Source organism: Cordyceps javanica, chromosome 3 (assembly GCF_051103115.1).
Source record: "Cordyceps javanica chromosome 3, complete sequence".
In the NCBI taxonomy this organism is placed as follows: domain Eukaryota; kingdom Fungi; phylum Ascomycota; class Sordariomycetes; order Hypocreales; family Cordycipitaceae; genus Cordyceps; species Cordyceps javanica.
This window is the reverse complement of record NC_139297.1, coordinates 5,582,871-5,600,321: the sequence shown is the minus strand read 5'-3', so window position 1 is coordinate 5,600,321 and position 17,451 is coordinate 5,582,871. Positions and strand designations below refer to the sequence as shown.

General features: G+C 49.1%; 3 protein-coding genes across 3 annotated transcripts; 1 reads left to right on the top strand and 2 right to left on the bottom strand.

Moving 5' to 3' along the window:
• Window positions 1–179: 179 nt before the first annotated feature.
• Window positions 180–392, bottom strand: V2A60_005884 (uncharacterized protein; the record flags this gene model as incomplete). The annotated part of the gene is made up of 1 exon (XM_083257182.1): window positions 180–392. The coding sequence occupies one exon, from the start codon at window positions 390–392 to the stop codon at window positions 180–182; it is 213 nt and encodes a 70-aa protein (XP_083113308.1).
• Window positions 393–9,219: 8,827 nt separating this feature from the next.
• On the top strand, window positions 9,220–10,650 carry V2A60_005883 (uncharacterized protein; the record flags this gene model as incomplete). Its single annotated transcript, XM_083257181.1, has 1 exon — window positions 9,220–10,650. One exon carries the CDS (start codon window positions 9,220–9,222, stop codon window positions 10,648–10,650), a length of 1,431 nt encoding a protein of 476 aa, XP_083113307.1.
• Window positions 10,651–13,214: 2,564 nt separating this feature from the next.
• V2A60_005882 (uncharacterized protein) lies at window positions 13,215–14,285 on the bottom strand (the record flags this gene model as incomplete). Its single annotated transcript, XM_083257180.1, has 2 exons — window positions 13,215–13,975; window positions 14,081–14,285. 2 exons carry the CDS (start codon window positions 14,283–14,285, stop codon window positions 13,215–13,217), a joined length of 966 nt encoding a protein of 321 aa, XP_083113306.1.
• Between the last annotated feature and the right edge of the window lie 3,166 nt (window positions 14,286–17,451).

Below are 17,451 nucleotides of genomic sequence, written 5' to 3'. Positions count from 1 at the left end.
TCGATGATGGGGACATTTCGTTACGAGATAATGTGTTAACTGAAAAAGAAAGATTGCATTGAATTTTGAAAATGCCCATTCTATACTGTGATGGTCTTTGTGGCATTTCGAATTGACTTATTTATGATATCTAATTAGTCACGGTTCGCCTCAATCCGTCAAGTTGCTCGCCTCCTGCCCTAGTCTCTGTCCGTGGTGTGAAAGACGAGCGCCCGGATCTTGATGGTCTCACTCGTCTGCAGATCACACTCCTCTATTGCTGGGTCCTCGAACGTGCTGTATGGCAGCTGCCACGCGCGCCCGTCCTTCTTTCTGTCGAAAATCGTGAACAGTAGCGCGTGCTCGAGCCGCATCCCGGAGCGGTAGAGCCACTGCTGCCCGGTGCTGTGCATGACGGCCAAGACGGTGCCCTCGTGGCTCGGGTAGACGAGCGCGCGCCGGCGAGCGGGAGCGGGAAGCGGCGGAAAGGGGCGAGCGGCCGCCAGATGTTAACAATTTGCATGTGAACACGGATCAGGGCGAGCGACGCGACGTAGGATTGGTTGATGTGGACCAGCAGGGTCGGGCTGGTGCGCAGTTGCTGGCTGGTCCCTTAGCTAGCTATCAGAGGTATATTATATAGTTGTATTAGCTATTAAGTCAGTGAATCTAAGCATAGTCTTATTGAGCAAGACATATCTTCTGCAATTTTTAAGGGTATAGACACCTAGTGAGAAAACATAATGCTCTCAGTATTAACGTGCTGCCAATCAATACTAGCCTCCAGATAGGCAATTCTGGCGACCTTCCTAGGTCTGATATAGAGTCTAGATTAATTTGATTCATATTTAGTTTAGTGATACTTAATTAGATCCTTCAAATCAGTAGACTCACAGGAGAAGTACTATTTATATAGAGCTATAGGGTAGGATCTGTAGTGTAGGCGCTTAGGTAACGAATTATTAATTGCCCAGTTATATAATCCTGTACGGATAGTGCAGGACCTAGTTCAATAACGACCGTTCAAATGTAGCTATGTTATAAATGTAGCATAGTGGGTGCGAGGCATGTGAAAAGTAATCGCACTGGCGGTTACATAATTGGTCTCAGATGTCAGAGTCGTGACCTACGGAGTACTGCAGTCTTTCTCACGTGAAAGCAGGGATATAGAAACACAACTACTATTAGTGGACAAATATATGTGCCCAACAAGCCAGCCATCCCACCCATAACAATCTTTTCCGCTAATAGTTAGTTTCGCCACCCTTGGCTAACACACGCAATGCCGCCAAATATCTCGGCCCTATCTCAGTACCAGATACAGAGATTCTTCCAGGAGAACACTTCAGTAACACAGGAATTATGCAACACGGAAGCCGAACGAATTACAGGCTATTCCGTTACTGCAACACTGTGCCAGGGTGGATCTAGCTACACTGTGGAAGGTGGACAGCTCGTTGTCCAATTCCGCATGCCGAGTTTCGCTTTAGACATGGACTTGCTTAAAAGCATCTAACAGGCCTATCGTGGCTTCGTACCACAGCACGAGTACCGAGGTAAGCTCGGCAAGGTTGAAGTTTATACCATGAACAACATGGGTGGGATCTGTATGTATCTAGCCAGAACCGAACTACAGAGCAATAACTACAACCTTTTACGAATCACACTTGATGATTATGCAAGGTTTGTTAAACCTCACCTACTCTCAAGCTATAAGAAGTAATAATTTACTTAATAGCTATAGATTTTTCGCTTCTGCATACCATAACACACCTACCAAGATGGCACGCCCAGACCGCACTCAGCTAAAGGACGACTACTTATCACGGCTCTAGCAGCTACGCCAAGAACTTCCAAAAAGTTTTTATCCGAAGCTTGACTAGATCATTCCCAAGTTTCCAGACCTATTCGCCGAGAAGTGGCCGCTTGTACCTAATCATGTCGACCTCCTCGAGAATAATATTCACGTTGATACAGCCACAGGCAAGATTGTGGGTATCTGCGACTGGAGAGGTGCTGAGGTTAGCCCCTTTGGCATGTCTATCGGGGGAGTCGAGATTATGCTCGGGACTCTTACCACGAGCGGGGACTTTTGGCGCTACCATGCAAACCATGAAGAGCTTCGAGATCATTTTTGGGGACGGTTCTACTACCATCTGGGAGGGGCATCTGACGAAGACAAGCGGCGCATTGAAATCGCTAGACTCGCAGGCCTCTTCCTCGTCAATGGATTCCAGAATGGCAAGCCGGCGACTGAGAAGAGCGAGAACTTGGGATTTCTAGGGGCAGTTCTTCAATACGGCACTCAACCACCAACATATGTGTCTCCACTTTGAGCTCAACCCTCTGGCAGCGGTGGCCGCTAAGGACGAAGAAAGCAGCAAGATGTGCCGACAATGGAAGTGGGCGTGTATAAATGATTTTCTACGGAGGTTAAGCAAGACTCGAAAGTGTGTGGATACGGAGGCAAGCGAGGGCGCAGAGATGCCTTCCCTGCCTGAAAGAAGGTACAATACTCGTGCCACGCACCACTGCTTGCGCAGATGGAACACCTCTACAACTTTCCGTAGCAGATGCACTCAGGCTAGATACGAATGGCCGAATAGCATCAAGGTCATTTGGCCCGCTTTATTGGATCCGTTAACACATCGTTCGCCTCTAAATTATGACGGCTTAACAAGGCGGCAAGTGTAATGAACCGTATACCTGAAAACCTCCAACGATCTAATTTCTTTTGCCTCGCAGCCATAACAAAGTCTACTACGGAGTAAAACCGAGGGCATTCCACACAAGACCTTGTGTATCGCGGAGCAATCTTTATATATACACGTGTCACACTCCCACACCAGCACCCTCTTTCGATATAGTGGGTGTGTGTGGCACATGCACTTAGCAGTAAGTGCCTTGACAAGAGAAATATACTGGGTAAGTAGACAGTGGGGGAGACAAAAGTTTCACGTGATGTACTGATGGTCTGTCGTTGTGAGTGTCTCAGGCTTGCCATGTTTCTGTCGTGACATTGCGTCGCTATAAGAATCGCATCCGGCTCGGAGAAGAAATCTACACAAACTCTCGAAAGTCGCGCAGGAATGGCCAACCACCGGGGTCACCTTAGCGAACAATTGCGTCACTTTATCGAACCTGTATACTGAGTATCGTTATCACAATGTGCTTGAATAATTCTGTACGAAGTACTAAGTTATCCTTTGAAATAAGGTTTAAGATGGCATTAGCTAGGTCTCACGCAGGCCAGTTGCGATAGCTGTGGCCACATCATGCCATGCATATGTATGATTGAGGCCACATTGGCACGATTGCATCCCTTGAAGTAGATCAAACCCGGCTACGGAAATTGCTTACCGATTTTTTATATAAATATCGCTGTTGTTCCGTGGCTACGAGCTCATTATCCGTTCATAATCACAACAGATTCAAACCAGATGTCAATATTAATCTCGTTCATCAGCAATGTGAGTGAGACTAAATAAGTCATGTTATTTTGCTGATCGGCATGGAAGTTTCAACATTCCGGAGAAAAAAACAAGTTCTCATCCTCCGCAGAAACGGAGACTGTGACACTCCAGCCCGTCACGGATCTCATCGAGGGCGGCGGCGCAGCTTCATCATCTGGCAAAGCAGGCACAGACAGCAAGGCCAAACGCACCATCCGTCCCACGGCCTGAGACTCCCCCAGAGATCCTAGATTAGCAAACAGTACATGGCAGTCGAACCTAGCCAAAACGGGTGCTATTCCATTTCTCAGTCGGCGAAGACTGCCCTGAGTTTCTCCAAATACCTATCTCTGTCTTCCATTTTCCCGTCTATGATGCGGTGGATGTTAGGTCGTCATAGCCACGCAAGAAACGCATGACCGGCTTTGTCAATCTCCTCTCCCGTCAAGCCAAAGTAGTCTGGCAGTAGTCGCTCGTAAAATGTGCTTATAAAGAGAATTGAGTCCTCCAGCGCTGCTGGCACCCAGAATGTCCCGTTGGACCCTGCCTTGTCTATGACTGAGGACAGTGGCTCAATCTCCTTTTTGTATTCTCGAAGCTTCGCCTCTTCCTGTCTCAGGTGCTCGATAAATTTAATTTGTTGTGTATGGGAGTAAACTCCGTTGGTTCAACCTCATCGACGAGTTTTCCTGTGAGCCAGTATGGTGTCTGCAAGAATTCAAGCGGCAACGATCTAGCAAATTCAATGTCAATAATTCTCGTAATATTCTATTCTTTGTCGACGAGAATATTACTACGGTGCCTATCCGTGGAGGCAAAAACAAAAGGCCCATTCTGGAGATCTCGTCGAAATAACTGTGGGAAATTGGATTTCGCCCCGACAAGACTAGTCATTTGATAGCAAGCATCGGAGTAACTGCTAACGCCATTTGGCTGGTAGAGCAGCTTATCCTCGAGAGCTGCTATGGGATGCAGAACAAAGCTGTCAACGGTAGAAAATGTCTTATCTCTGAGTAGATCCACGGAGATGCCTTCATTTTCCTGCATTACGAAGTGAAGATTGAGAGGGCGATTAGCGAGGCTCACATATCCGTTCTCGTCTATCCTAAACGATCCGATGCGAGGAAGCCGGATTTTGGCAAGAGAGAGCATTATCCTGGCAACGTCGCGCTGCAGATTGTGCTGAAGCTTTTCGTCGTGACGCGTTTCGTCCCATGATGATGAGAGCATCTCGCCGGAGGTAATTGTCTCTATGAGTAGATAACCAATGTCAAGGATGGCGAGGTGACTGGGGCAGCGATACACATAGTTTGAGGGCTGCGGAAAAGCCCAGAACGGGTAGCAAGAAGCGTCGAGCCCGCGCAACCAGCGAGACCAGCAGGGAAGGTATTCGAGATTCGTCCACTACAAATGGTGAAATTAGCATGTTGGAGGCAGCTGCAAGGAGATCCTTGACTTGCCCTTCTATTGATAGATAGACCAAAGCCATAGACTTGTGAAATAGGGACTTCAGGGCAATTCCGCTGGAGCCATGGTATGTCTTGGCCTCGGTGTTGATCTTTTCGTCTGAATTTCCGGAATTGGTTGCTTCTCCAACGCGATATGGTAATGGAAAGCGAATTATAACAAACTTTGGGACGGTCGTACTCCGAGTCTCATCAGCCTCGACCAACACGGGCACACAAAGGTTGAACGATCCATGGAGCCAGTGTTCTTGAGGAGAGATGTTGACTTCTGCCGCTTTGATGGAGAGATGATGCGCGACCACGTCAGTCAGGAGGGGACGGAATCCCTCGATACGCTCACAAAAGGCTTTTTCCTGCTTGCGATACTGCAGCGCGTGGAGAATATTTCTGTCCCTGCCTTCTGCATCGAAAAGAGTAACGGGACCGGAAAGAAGGCTGCGAGTGGCCATCGTGGACAGTCAGAGATGGCCCGGCAAAAAAATTACAAGCAGTCAAAAACAGAAGTACAGCAAGAATTTGAGCTTGCACCGCCAAGGAGCCATGCCGAGAGCTGGGTTGTACGTGCCCCTGGAAGTGAAATATAGCCGGTCAAGCAGCGAGGGTGGCCACGTGTGAAAGTGGTATGCTTGTAGGTAATAATTTGGTGTGCTCCTACAAACAGGGCGCCGCGAGCGGGACCGTCTTCCTCCTAACATCATCACCAACAAAAACACAATATTAGCAATCTTTATTAATTATGCTTCGGCAATGCGGCTCCTAGAAGCGTCTAGGCATAACAGGTGCTTCAATACACTGAGTTTTTTTTTTTAGACCGTATCGTGTCAAAAACGTGCTCATAGAGATACTGATGTCTTTTGGTCTAGCAGCTACGATAATGTACTCGCCCTAAAGCTTCGAGGTGAAAAGTGGTCATTGAGGTTTCCGGAATTGTCAATTTCTTAGAGTGTGGTCTACGGAGCAGAAGATGCGGATTCGATATTATTTTGGAGACGTTCGACATGGTGATGAGCAAGGGCTCTCGGAGACGAACGCCTGACGTTCTCTCGCCCCCCCTCCCCCCAAGGAATATACTAGATGGCATTGATCGATGAAAGAGCCATCTTCTGCCTGGTGGCTATACTGGCGTATATACAGAGGTCGATGAGTATTGGTTGTTTGGTTGCGTATCTGGGGTCTCAACACTTCGTCACATATCGCCGGCCTAGCCACGCTGTCCTGGGCGTCTTGGGCCACACGGCTATACATGTGCCACGCACCCACTTCCTCCTCCATTCCACTGGTCGCCAAACCCAGCCAACCAGTAGCAGTTCATTTGGACAGCCACCTGCACTGTGACAATACATAACACACACCCTGCATTGTTTCCCTGAGACATCGTGAACCTGCATAGGCTTGTGAGCCCCAATAATGACTTGGAAAGCTTTGCGCGCGCAGCAGTCCTAATTTATTGCTTCCCAATCATTTCACAGGGTACACTTTCGGCAGCGATAGCTGGGCTACGCTTCGATGGAAAGCGACCAATACATGCCTGCGATGAGGTGGGGAGGGAAATGGGCCGAACGGGATTTCTGGCTATGCCGCTACGTCGGCAAAGGCTTCAGTTAGCCTCCCCAGGTAGCTATTTCGGCGAGAAGAAGCTCGCCCTCTGATTAGCTCTCACGGTTTGCACCACTATTCATTCTCCCCCTAATTCTTCTTTTGACTTGCCCAGATATGCATTCTCCCACAAATTGGCGTAGGATCCCTCAGGTGCCATTTGTGTAGGCAGAGAGGGTAAGTACTGCAACAGCCCGGACCAGTGTGTGCTGGACGGCAAGACTCGTCCCATTCACATGCCAGGTTCCTTGCGAATGACACGCATTATTGAAACCTGGTATATTCTAGCACTCCTCTGTAATAATCCTACATTGGTGACTTAAAGATAGTTCAATCGTTATTGAAGAGTTTATCTAATTAACAAATAAGGCAGTATACGATGCTTGGTATTCGTGTGAGCTACCCGGCAGGAGGCTGCAAATTTAGTCCCACACGAGAGCGCTCACTCGGTGATTTAGTAGTCGTGAGTGAATAATGCGACACATTCAAGCATGTACCACATAACTGACTAGCTGGCACTATACTCGACAGCTCGATGGTGTATGCCGTGTCTTGTAGGTTCAGTGGCTCGGGAGGCAGAGAGGAGCTCCGTTCGGCCTCGTTTTGCAGAAAGTCTTTTGCGGACACTGGCCGGCACGCTGCGAATATTGTCAGCGACAGTGTCCATCATGCTCCTTATGGCGCGGCACCTACCACTAAATCACCGTTTGGGCTACATGAATACCATGCCTCATCGCTAGGATCGCATATGAACTTCCCCTCCTCGCACTGTGCCTCTGGTGATGCTGCAGCCAGAGATGCTAGAGCAGCAATAAGGGCGGCAGCGAACTTCATGTTGAGTGAGTCGGGTGATGCGTGCAATTCTGCGAATTATCAAAGAGCTGGGTGTCAGGCTTATTTCCGGTTGAATCACTGTTGACATGACCAGGTCTAATATTCAAAACTGCAAGATTGGGAAGACTCGGCTTCTTATAAGTCTCGTGCATGGAAGCGGCTCCGCTGGTGTCTCAGGCAAGGTATTTGGGATCGAGCTGGAATGCATGGTTGAGTGTCATGTTTTGGGTCATGCTATATGATAACTAGAAAACTCGTAATGTGTCTGTTATAGTCTCTTCCATGCATTGCTCTGCCCGGCCTTTTGTCTTTTCGCGGCTCAGGAGGAGTACTTTTGACATCATGCACTACCGCGACGCGACACAGATATTGCTGACTTGCGCCGCCCCCCTCGATTATTCAGGATGTTGTCCGAAAGCAGTGTCACATCAGATATATCGCCGATTCAACTCCGGTGCATGCTGCGGCTAGTGCAGAGATGCGCGTTGACCGTGGTAGAGGCAGACGGAGGGAATTGAAGCTTCCTACCACGAGAAAACACGATCATCAAAAGGGATACTTGAGTCATGTTGGCGGCTTTCGATGTCCTGTCTATCTAGAGATTGGCGCCGCCGGCCAAGACAGTGTGGGTCGTTTTGCTCATCCGTGTCGCGGCTGCGGGTGCAATAACGCTACATAACGCGCCCAATAGCGTAAAACGCGAATATGCCGATCAGCACATAGCCTTGCTGCTATGTCATACCAACTAAGCGGCATAGCGGGTAGGTTCGTTGGAATATAGTGGTGAGACATGTACAGCGTTCCAGCGCTGGCCTGAATTTAAATCACATCAAAGAACAATGGGCCAAAGGGTTAAAAGATACCAGAGAAATCGATGGCACAAAATTTACAAACAAATACATATATGGCTGATTCGACTGGGCTTTGACAGCTTTGATTCAAAGTTTTTCATATCGGAGCCAAAATTTCATCTTGTTATCAGATACAAGGTAGGAATGTGGTAATAATGTTTAGCCCTTGCATATGATTTATGGAATATAGTGTCAGAAGTAGGATAGCTAGCTAGGATTGTGGCTGAAAAATGGTTCCTGAGTCTATCAGAAATTGCTCAATCAGGCCATCCAATAGCAGAGTCTCTCATTTGCTTCTACTAATATTGACCGAAGGTAGACTTGAAAAAACTGACCACCCACGCTAACTGTGTAGCTTTTGACAAGACCAGAAAGCTCTATGCGTGAACGGCATGCAAGGCGCTGAATTTGATCGTCTATCGGCATAAGCCGTAGATTATTAAGAGGGGTTTTGAACATAATGCGTACCCGCTCCGCATCGAAAAACGGAGCGAGGCCGTTGCTAGCCAGCCTTGGCGAAGTGTTCCTCTTGAAACAAGAACAATCTTGCGATAATACCTCACAACTCACCGCTACGCGGCCCAGTTAAGACATGCCGGATATGGCATAGTCTCACGAAAGAGTTAAGAGTGATCCAATAAAGGACCTGCAGCGCGCCGACAGCCGAGAAACATATATGCAGGAGATTATTCACCATATGCCGTCAAATGGAGTGGCGGGACCAACGTCTGCCCGATTTTGGGCCATTCTGTCTAGCCCGGAGGGGGTCACATCTACAACACGAGAGCGGCACTCTCATTTGGGACCGGGAAAGCCGAGCAGAAGTCCAAGTATCATCTGCATAGCTCGAGCTCGGCGAAGAAGATTTCGATGTTCATAAGAAGCGAAAAACCTATAATAATGCAGCATATCCTTGCCTACAGGAGCCCATCTGGAGGCTAACCAACCGCACTCTTACGGGTTTGAGATCTCGCACTTCAAGACTTTACAACCACAACCTTGCCATCCGCTGATAACAAGTCAAAGTCTTCTAACGCAGAAATGAAATCCATCTGGGGCGTGTCGCTTGCCACTCTGGCACTGCGACTCTCTTCAGGCAGCCCTCTCGTCATTGACCAGGCCACATTCACGGCCAACGGCGGCGATATGACGGATATCAAGAACAGTATCAGTACGAAGAATAATGTCCTCCGCTCCTACAGCTATAACGCCCCTTGGCTCGTCGTCGGCGAGATTAGTGGTTGCACCGCGACATGGCTCGGTGACCAGGACAACTGGACCTACATCTTAACTGCCGCGCACTGCTCCGGCTATAGAGGCGAGGAGACGAAGATAAAAAACACGTTCAAGTCGTGGGATGGCCGCATCATTGCCTCGGGGCCAGGAACCGCCTATGTGCCGCCTGAGCGCATTAATAAGCCTCCAGGGATGGGTGGTGCATCGACGGATATTGCAATTCTGAAGCTGCCTACCAAGTCACAAATTGTGGATAAGAACGGTCGCCCACTACAGAAGCCTATTCTTAACGACTCTTCGGATGAAAAAGGCCGGGATGTTATATTTGTTGGCTATGGAAGCTGGGGCGCCGGAAAAGACGGCAGCGGGGGGTACTGGCCAGCGACGGGCTCGCGACGACTATATGCGCGGGCGCGCATCGACGACATCTTCGAGCTCGGCCACGGTATGAGCGCAGTCTTCAAGCCGACTGGGCCATCGGCGTCGTGGGGGCGTACGGCACCGGGCGACAGTGGCTCTGCGTGGTGGCAGATCCGTCAAGGCCGAGCCGTCATTATCGGGACGACGAACGGCGGCACTGCGGCAAAATCTACGGGCGCACGCGTCTCCAAGTATAAAGAGTGGCTTAAGACCCGGTGTCCGCTCCTGCAGTTCTCCTCCGAGGTGCCGCTCATGGGCTGCATCATAAACACAGCGACTAGCGAGAGGTACTGTCTGCCGCCCGGACATGCCGCTGACTCATTGCCGAAATGGATATACGGAAAGCCAGTGTACGTGGACGCCGCACCCGGTACGGCCGTGGAGCTATGCGACTTTGAGAATCTATCCTATGGCCGTATCGCGAGATTCGAGGGGACCGTTGAGCACGAGAACCTCAAGTCTGTCGCGGCCGAAAGTGGTGAGACGCTCGACTTTTCGCGCCCACATTCAATGCGCGTCAAGAACAGCAATGTTGCGATCGGATGCATCACGGAACTCACCACGTGCAACAAGTACTGTCTGCCTGCCGGCAAGGAATGCAACTTTTTTCCTTCTTGGTTCGACACTGTCGGTGGTGTGCAGGTGGAGGCACTGCCGGGCGCGCAAGTGACCTTGAGTGACTTTCAAGATCTCTCACATGGTCATCTGGCCACATTTCCTGGATTCGTGCAGAACTGGGAGCTGAGAAGCGTCAAGGCCGAAAATGGACAAGAACTCGATTTCTCCAAGCCACAATCGATGAGAGTTACACTGTAAATAGACTGGTTACGCTTCGTAAGATTAGACAGACAGTGCAGGGCACGGCCTATCTGCTGCAGTTAGTAGAGTAGTGCGAGGTTATCGGGGGTTTCTTTAGCAGTATAGCGGAAATTAGTTTTCCAAACGTCAATGATCTCGCCAGCACTATAAGTTCACGGCACATGCCTTCGCCGACTGATTGCGTAACAACTGAAGACCCCTAACCAACGAAGACTGTCATAGCCAGGGCAACGCATAGGGGTCTGGGCTCGTAGGAGCCCAGACCCCTAGTCAAGCCATGCATATCGTTCGGGAAAAAGAGTCGCTCCGTCTTATATAAGGAGAAACCGGATCTCGCAACCCCGAATTTGACGTTTCGCGTACCGGAAAACTATCCATGTGTGTCACTTGAGCACCAAGTGGTCAAACCCACGGAGTATTACTTCACCCAGCACAAAGGTGTTGACTCGCATTTGTTATACTCTGGGTAATAAAGGCCATCCTGACCTAAATTCGTAGGATAGCGCGGGATGCTGCTTGTTCTGGTTTGCCACTTTGAGAGGATGGCTTAGTCTATTTGCCAACCTAGCGTCGCCAAGTACAAGCAAGATTCTTACTGATCCAGAAGCACAACTGTTTCGTAGCGTCCACGTCATGCATCACTCATGCGTATAACCTAGGTATCCGATGAGCATAGACTTTGGGTGACTTTGGCTTCGTTCCTGGTTTTTTTTCCCGTACGTGATGAAAAGCTGGTGACAGACGTGATAAAACGGGTGCGTTGACCCGGTGTGTGCGCCCAGGTTCAATGCCCTGCACAAACTCCATCTGTATGTGGCAAACTGAGCCGCGGTAGCGAGATGACATTGCTGCCGCCGACAGATGTTGCATCATAAAACACACACCGACGGACCATACTAGAACTGTGAATTGTGCAACAGCGAGGCAGTATAAGATATCATAGAACTTGACTATAGAGAAAAAAACAGCAAGCTGTTTTGTGTAGGTATCTTTCTTATAGTTTCTTGGATTGCCTGTTCCAGATCCTCCTTTACTATGACATCTCCCAGCTGCCCTTTCCGACTTTGTGCAGATGTTACTCTGGATGGCAGAGGTTACCACCAAGTACACACTTCTCTATGCTAACGTCATAGTAGCCCGCAAGACTCCTAACACAGTCGTTAAAGCGCCGGTGACAGGCTTTCATCTCGTCGCCGGGTTCATTTCGGCACTGAATGGATAATAGGAATTAGCTTGTCTGAGCGTAAGCTACTTAAGTTTTGCGAGATGACTTACGATAGTACAACTACCGCAATCTCGCTGGACATCTAGCATGCAAGTTTTGTCATCGTCAAAGCCGGCAGCGACAACTCCGGACAAGGCGAGAGCAGAAAAGATTGCCAAGAACTTCATGTTTGCGGTGAAAAAATGGGTGGTGATCAGTGTAAGTGGGATTAACTTTTGAGGCTCGTTGAAGATTGATTATTTGGCATTGAGAAAGCCCTTCCTTGATATAAGTATGCAGCAAATGGGTGATTGCCCTGCCATCGAAAAATGCGAACAGATATCGTGTTCGATGTCAACAAAGTCGAGGTTGGAGCCGTGACTTGGAAGGTATCTGCCCATTGCTGGCGTCATTCCCCACCAGCGACGATGAATCCCCGAATACTCGGGCAATACAAAATTCTCAACAGTTTACGCGACACCCGCCGCCCTCACACATACTCGGCCATACCTGGGCCCAGTTTAGTCTCGTGAAGAGCAAGCAGCAGGTTCAACTAGTTGCTCGGGTCTCGGCTTTAAAATTTTGTTAAAAAAATCGGATATTACTCCGCAAACCTTATTCAAGACCTTATCTGACGGAAAACACAAACGCTAGCGACAATGTATGCGAAAGCCGCAGCGCTAGCGAATGCACTGATCCTCCTCTCGACGACTTCCGCCGAGAACCATGAAAGGAATGGACTGAAGCCGAATACTTCGGCTACTAACGGATTGGAGGCCGAGTTGCTAGCTGAGCTGACCTAGAAATCTCTGACGGTGAGAATTTCAAAGAGGGCCTAAACATCAGCACGGCAGATAAAGACACACCCAGGATGCCCAGGAACCCTAAGTAAAAGTTTTGTCTTCTTCGTCACTCACATGTATCACCTGTTTGGGAAACCGGAAGGCGATAACCCCAAGTCTATTCCCCAGAATTGGGACTTCAGGATCATGAAGGTGGGCGGTAAGAACACTCTAGCGGCAATAAAACCTTAGTATGCGTTGGATGTGTATAGGAGGATGGTGGCTACGGGCGCTACATTTCTGATGGATGATGCTTTAGGGTGACGCTGTGGTTCTCATGGAGATATACCTACCTACTGGACTTTATGATCTGCCATGAATAACTTCATACCTGCTATTTAAAATTAGTCAAGGAATACACTGCTGTCTAGGACGTATAGAAGCCTGGGATGCTGAATGGCACTGAAGTAGAATTATTTTGAGTTACATATCTGCGTCATGATCTCGTGTTGGCTGAGGCGCATCACTTAATCGAGGCCAACTTGTGAACGAGGTTCCTGAACTTGCCGCTTTAGCTAATGCGCCTCTTCCCACTCAGGCCCCTCCTGAAGCTCCGGCGGCTCGAAGAGTGGCACGTCGCGAATGTCCCAGCGCTCCTGCACCCAGGCCGTGGCAGGCGGCATAAGCCGCGCAGCAGCCTGCTCCCACGTCTCTTTTGCCTCTGCATCTTCTGCCGCTATGGCTTCTACCTCATGTGGTTCATCGTAGCACTCAGTCCATCTGAAGATGTGGCAGAATATGGCGCGGCCTGTTTCACTTCTTTGCGGCTGCTGCTGCTCCTCTTGCTGTTGTAATTTTGGTTGCGCCTGTTGCTGTGATGAGGGTGCGCCGAATTTTTCCGTCACACAGCCGTCCTCTTCCAAGACACACAGCCAAATGGCGGAGAACTTCATTTGTAAGTCATGTCTGTGCCTGACCCTGGGCCAGTCAAGGGGCATAAATTCCCCAAACTCAAGCACCAGCGTATTTACAAGTTCCCAATAAACGCTTTCAGTAACATTAAACTGGCCTGGCACAGAAAACGCAGTCAGGGTGACGAGACCGTCTAGTTCGCGAGTTGCAGCCTCGGTGCTGTGCTGGCAGAGCAGGAGGCGAGACTTGGCAAGCGACGGCGTACCAGAGGCCACAGTCGCGTCTTCCAATGTAAGCAGATGCAGGTATGAGCCGGCCTCAGTCACTGATGCCGCAGCATCTTTGAATTCAGGAAGGTCGTTTAGAAACACAACGCAGGCGGACGAAGCCAGGAAATGCCCAAAGACCTCGGGTTTATTCCATTCTATTTTGTCTGGTCTAGTTGAGGACTATTCTAAATATAAATGCGACGTATGATACCGTAGCTATGCCACTGCAAATAAGGGTGAAGAAAGCAATACATACATACCAATAATGTAGGCGGCCTGCTCAGGGTCATCTACCATTCGCCTAAGCCTCAGTGACCTAATACCTAGGTCAAGGAGCGGGCCACTGTAGATGTCCTCATGCCCAGCCCACACAGGCCACTCCTGGTTGCGCGGTAGGTAAAACCGCGTCCAGGTGATGAGGGCTTTTGAAGGGATAACTAGGTTTCTAGCTGGACGTCGAGCCATTTTTTCTGTTAGAACGGTGGTGTTCAATGCTGGGTATTTGTCCGGTGGCATTCGTGGTTGATACTTTATATACATGTTGAGGGTTTGCACAAGGAGGGGTATTTAAAATTTTTAGCACTGATTATTATTACTTTAGCTTGTGTGTAAGTTGAAAGGCGCCGCCGTCCGTAGCCCAATGGAGCATCCAATTGGTTCGGAAATTGCGATGTGCCAGAAGGAAGGTTTGTTAATGGGCAGTGCGAGTTGCAAACCCTCCGGTGTAAAAAAAAGCCGAGTTTGCTCAAACAATTCATAATTGAAGCCATGGTTGAAGTCATTGCCAGCCTGATACTGAACAGAAAATCGCTGTACCATTGCAAGTAGGACCCGGCTAAGAAATGCGGGAACTCGACGCACTGTACTGTGCAAATCCAGGGATCAGCAACCTTCTCCAATAGCTGGCCACCTTCTTATGACACGCATGTCTGCCGGCTAACTAAGGGTTGCGACGTGGTGAGTGGCGGGTGCTGGCACCTCACTTTTTGCGAACCATCCAGCGGCTCGGCCGAGTCGCATGCGGGTCGCACTGTTCGAGGGTTGTTATTATTAAGTGCAACAAAGCTCTATGTAAAAATAGAGTGACCAGTCCTAAAACTTAAGTCGAACCTACTTGTATCGCGCACTGCTTCATTCGGTCAGGCATGGGCACACAACAAAATTCCATGTTTATAACTAGTCTGCATCTATTAGTTACCTAGGATAGCTATCTGCTGCTACTTGGTGATAATCAGCGGTCATTTCCTATTTCATATTTACATGCGAGGTAGACCAGACCAGGCGATAAAAAATAATCGTAACGGAGAAATCGATCTGGTCGCTCGGGCCAACAGCCTTGAGAAAGCAAGGGACCAATAAATAATCGCTAGTTTTATCAACCTTATTAGCCACGTTGTCTCTTGCTCTTCGCCCTCTCGTGAGCTAGCGCCACTACCGGGCTTGGCGTCCTTGTCATCTCAGCTACCTTCTAGCTTGTCGAATTCTACACGTGCCACACACCCACTGCTTGCGCTGTATCTCCTGATGTAATGAAGTGTCTCATGCGTGAGCGATTGCTGAATTAGGAGCCCGTTTTGTAGCGGATCATCCATATAGGTAACTATAAGTATGGCAACTTCGATTTTCTTCAGTACATCCGGCGGGCCGAACCCGATCTTGACAATTCGCTAAGCCACATGATCTAAACCATTTCATACATCATGAGTAAGTACCACAGATTTTGGAGAAAATATTGCTCGAGTTGACGACGAAAATATTCGTCAAGACTAACTTGCTGTTCACTAAAGAACGATAACTCACAAGTCGCTGCCTCTAGCCGCCTATGCTGTGAGTGAAACAGATCCCCACTACAGAATGTCACCAGAATCGCGATTCAATCTGCGAGCTGTCACCATAGTTCTATGCTAACCATCGTTTATCGCCAGCTTGCTCGCCATGTTTTCTTATCCTTATCCACCTAGTCTCTGGAAGTAGGTTTCTATCACCATATCACCATATCACCATATCACCATATCACCATGCGCAAAACCCCTCGTTTACACCATCGTACATTGAACACAGTCGGGATGCCTGGCAGCAAAACCAATATTTTACCGTTCAGCAACCATTCCTACTCTAGGTCTTTGGCGTGCGGATTTGCCCATCCGAGCAACGGAAAATAGCGAGATGGCTTTTGGTGGCAATATGCTGTTTGCCTTCTCCTTTCTGTGTTTGAAGAGAGCTCTCTTCGGAAGCGCTTTCGTGCGAGTAGACTAGTAAGAAGAGGGAAGCCTGGATCCTACACTCACTTTGCAGGCGTACAGTTGAGACAGAACAGTCAGGCGCTTTACAATAGCTGCTGCTGGCTGGTAATTCAGTGAACGCACGGCGTATTCCTTCCTACAAGACTTCGTATCATAGTTGATTCAAGGAAAATAAATTGGCATTGATACATCTCACCTGCTACCTATGTACTGAGTATGATTTTGAAGCTATGTATCATAACACGCCCGACGATTTCTGCATTTGCGAGGTATTTCGCGTTTGCTCGTGCTGGTCCGGGGCTCGAGATTGGAGCTTGCCGTGTGGTGACGGCGATTTCCTGAAGCGTGCTACCAGCTACTGACATAATCAACCGGATTGCTAGCTTTGGCTAAACTTCCGAAATGTCGGTATCGGAACTGGCAGCGCGGGCTCGCATTGGGTATAATTTATCTGGAGTCATTCCCCTGAAAAATGTCTTGGAAGTGGCCCGCCCGTGGTCCCCCATGCCCCATACTCCTGACAAGTCCCCGCCCTGGTATTTCGAAAAGATGAGAATATATTCCAGCCAACTGGTCTAGGGCCTGAGCGTGGAGACCATTCATCATGAAAGCTATATTGCGTGGCAGAGACTTCGCCTAATTCCGTTAAGACCTGCTGGCTCGAGCTGGCAGAATGTTGCTTTCCCAATTTATTGGCCTCGAGTCAAGTGAAACTGTGCCTGGCAGACTGTTCAGCCGCATGTCTGTGCGACTCAAAACGGCTATCCACCACTAGTCTAGTTTTAGTTAGCGGTTAGTCTGATATATAACGCGGTCCGCAGTGGGACGCATGTGCCAAACTCTTGGAGCGACGAATATGGAAGACAATCATGTGAGGCAAAATCTTGCAATCGTTGTGTTACCTCTCCAGAACGACAGCTGCTCGGGGGACGAAGCAGCTAACGACACGGATGAGAGAGAAGTGAGAGGATCTGAAAGCCGCTATGGATCAAGCGGATTCGTAGCAGATTATGGCCCTGTAAGGACTGCTACCATGCCGAGGACGTACTGAGTAAGATCTTCGTTGGATCCAACTGAACACATCAACTAATGAAGCCTTGGATTCCCCGCCCCGTTCTTCATGCAACAAAAAGCTCCGGCTTGTGCCAACGTCGCCGCCCTGTGGGTTTTCGATTCTGATTTGTGGGAAAGGGGAGACGACAGAAAAGTCTGACCCCCTCGCTCTCGAATGGCAATTCTTTGGGTCCCCTCGATCTCGCATCTAGATAAAAAGGTCGTCCTGTGCCCTCTCCCTTTACCCCCCCACGCCTCTCCAATTTCAAGGACCGCTCCGCACAGCCCACCACGGGGGCGGAATGTGATCGCGCTCTGCCTCCTTGTGCCAAGCA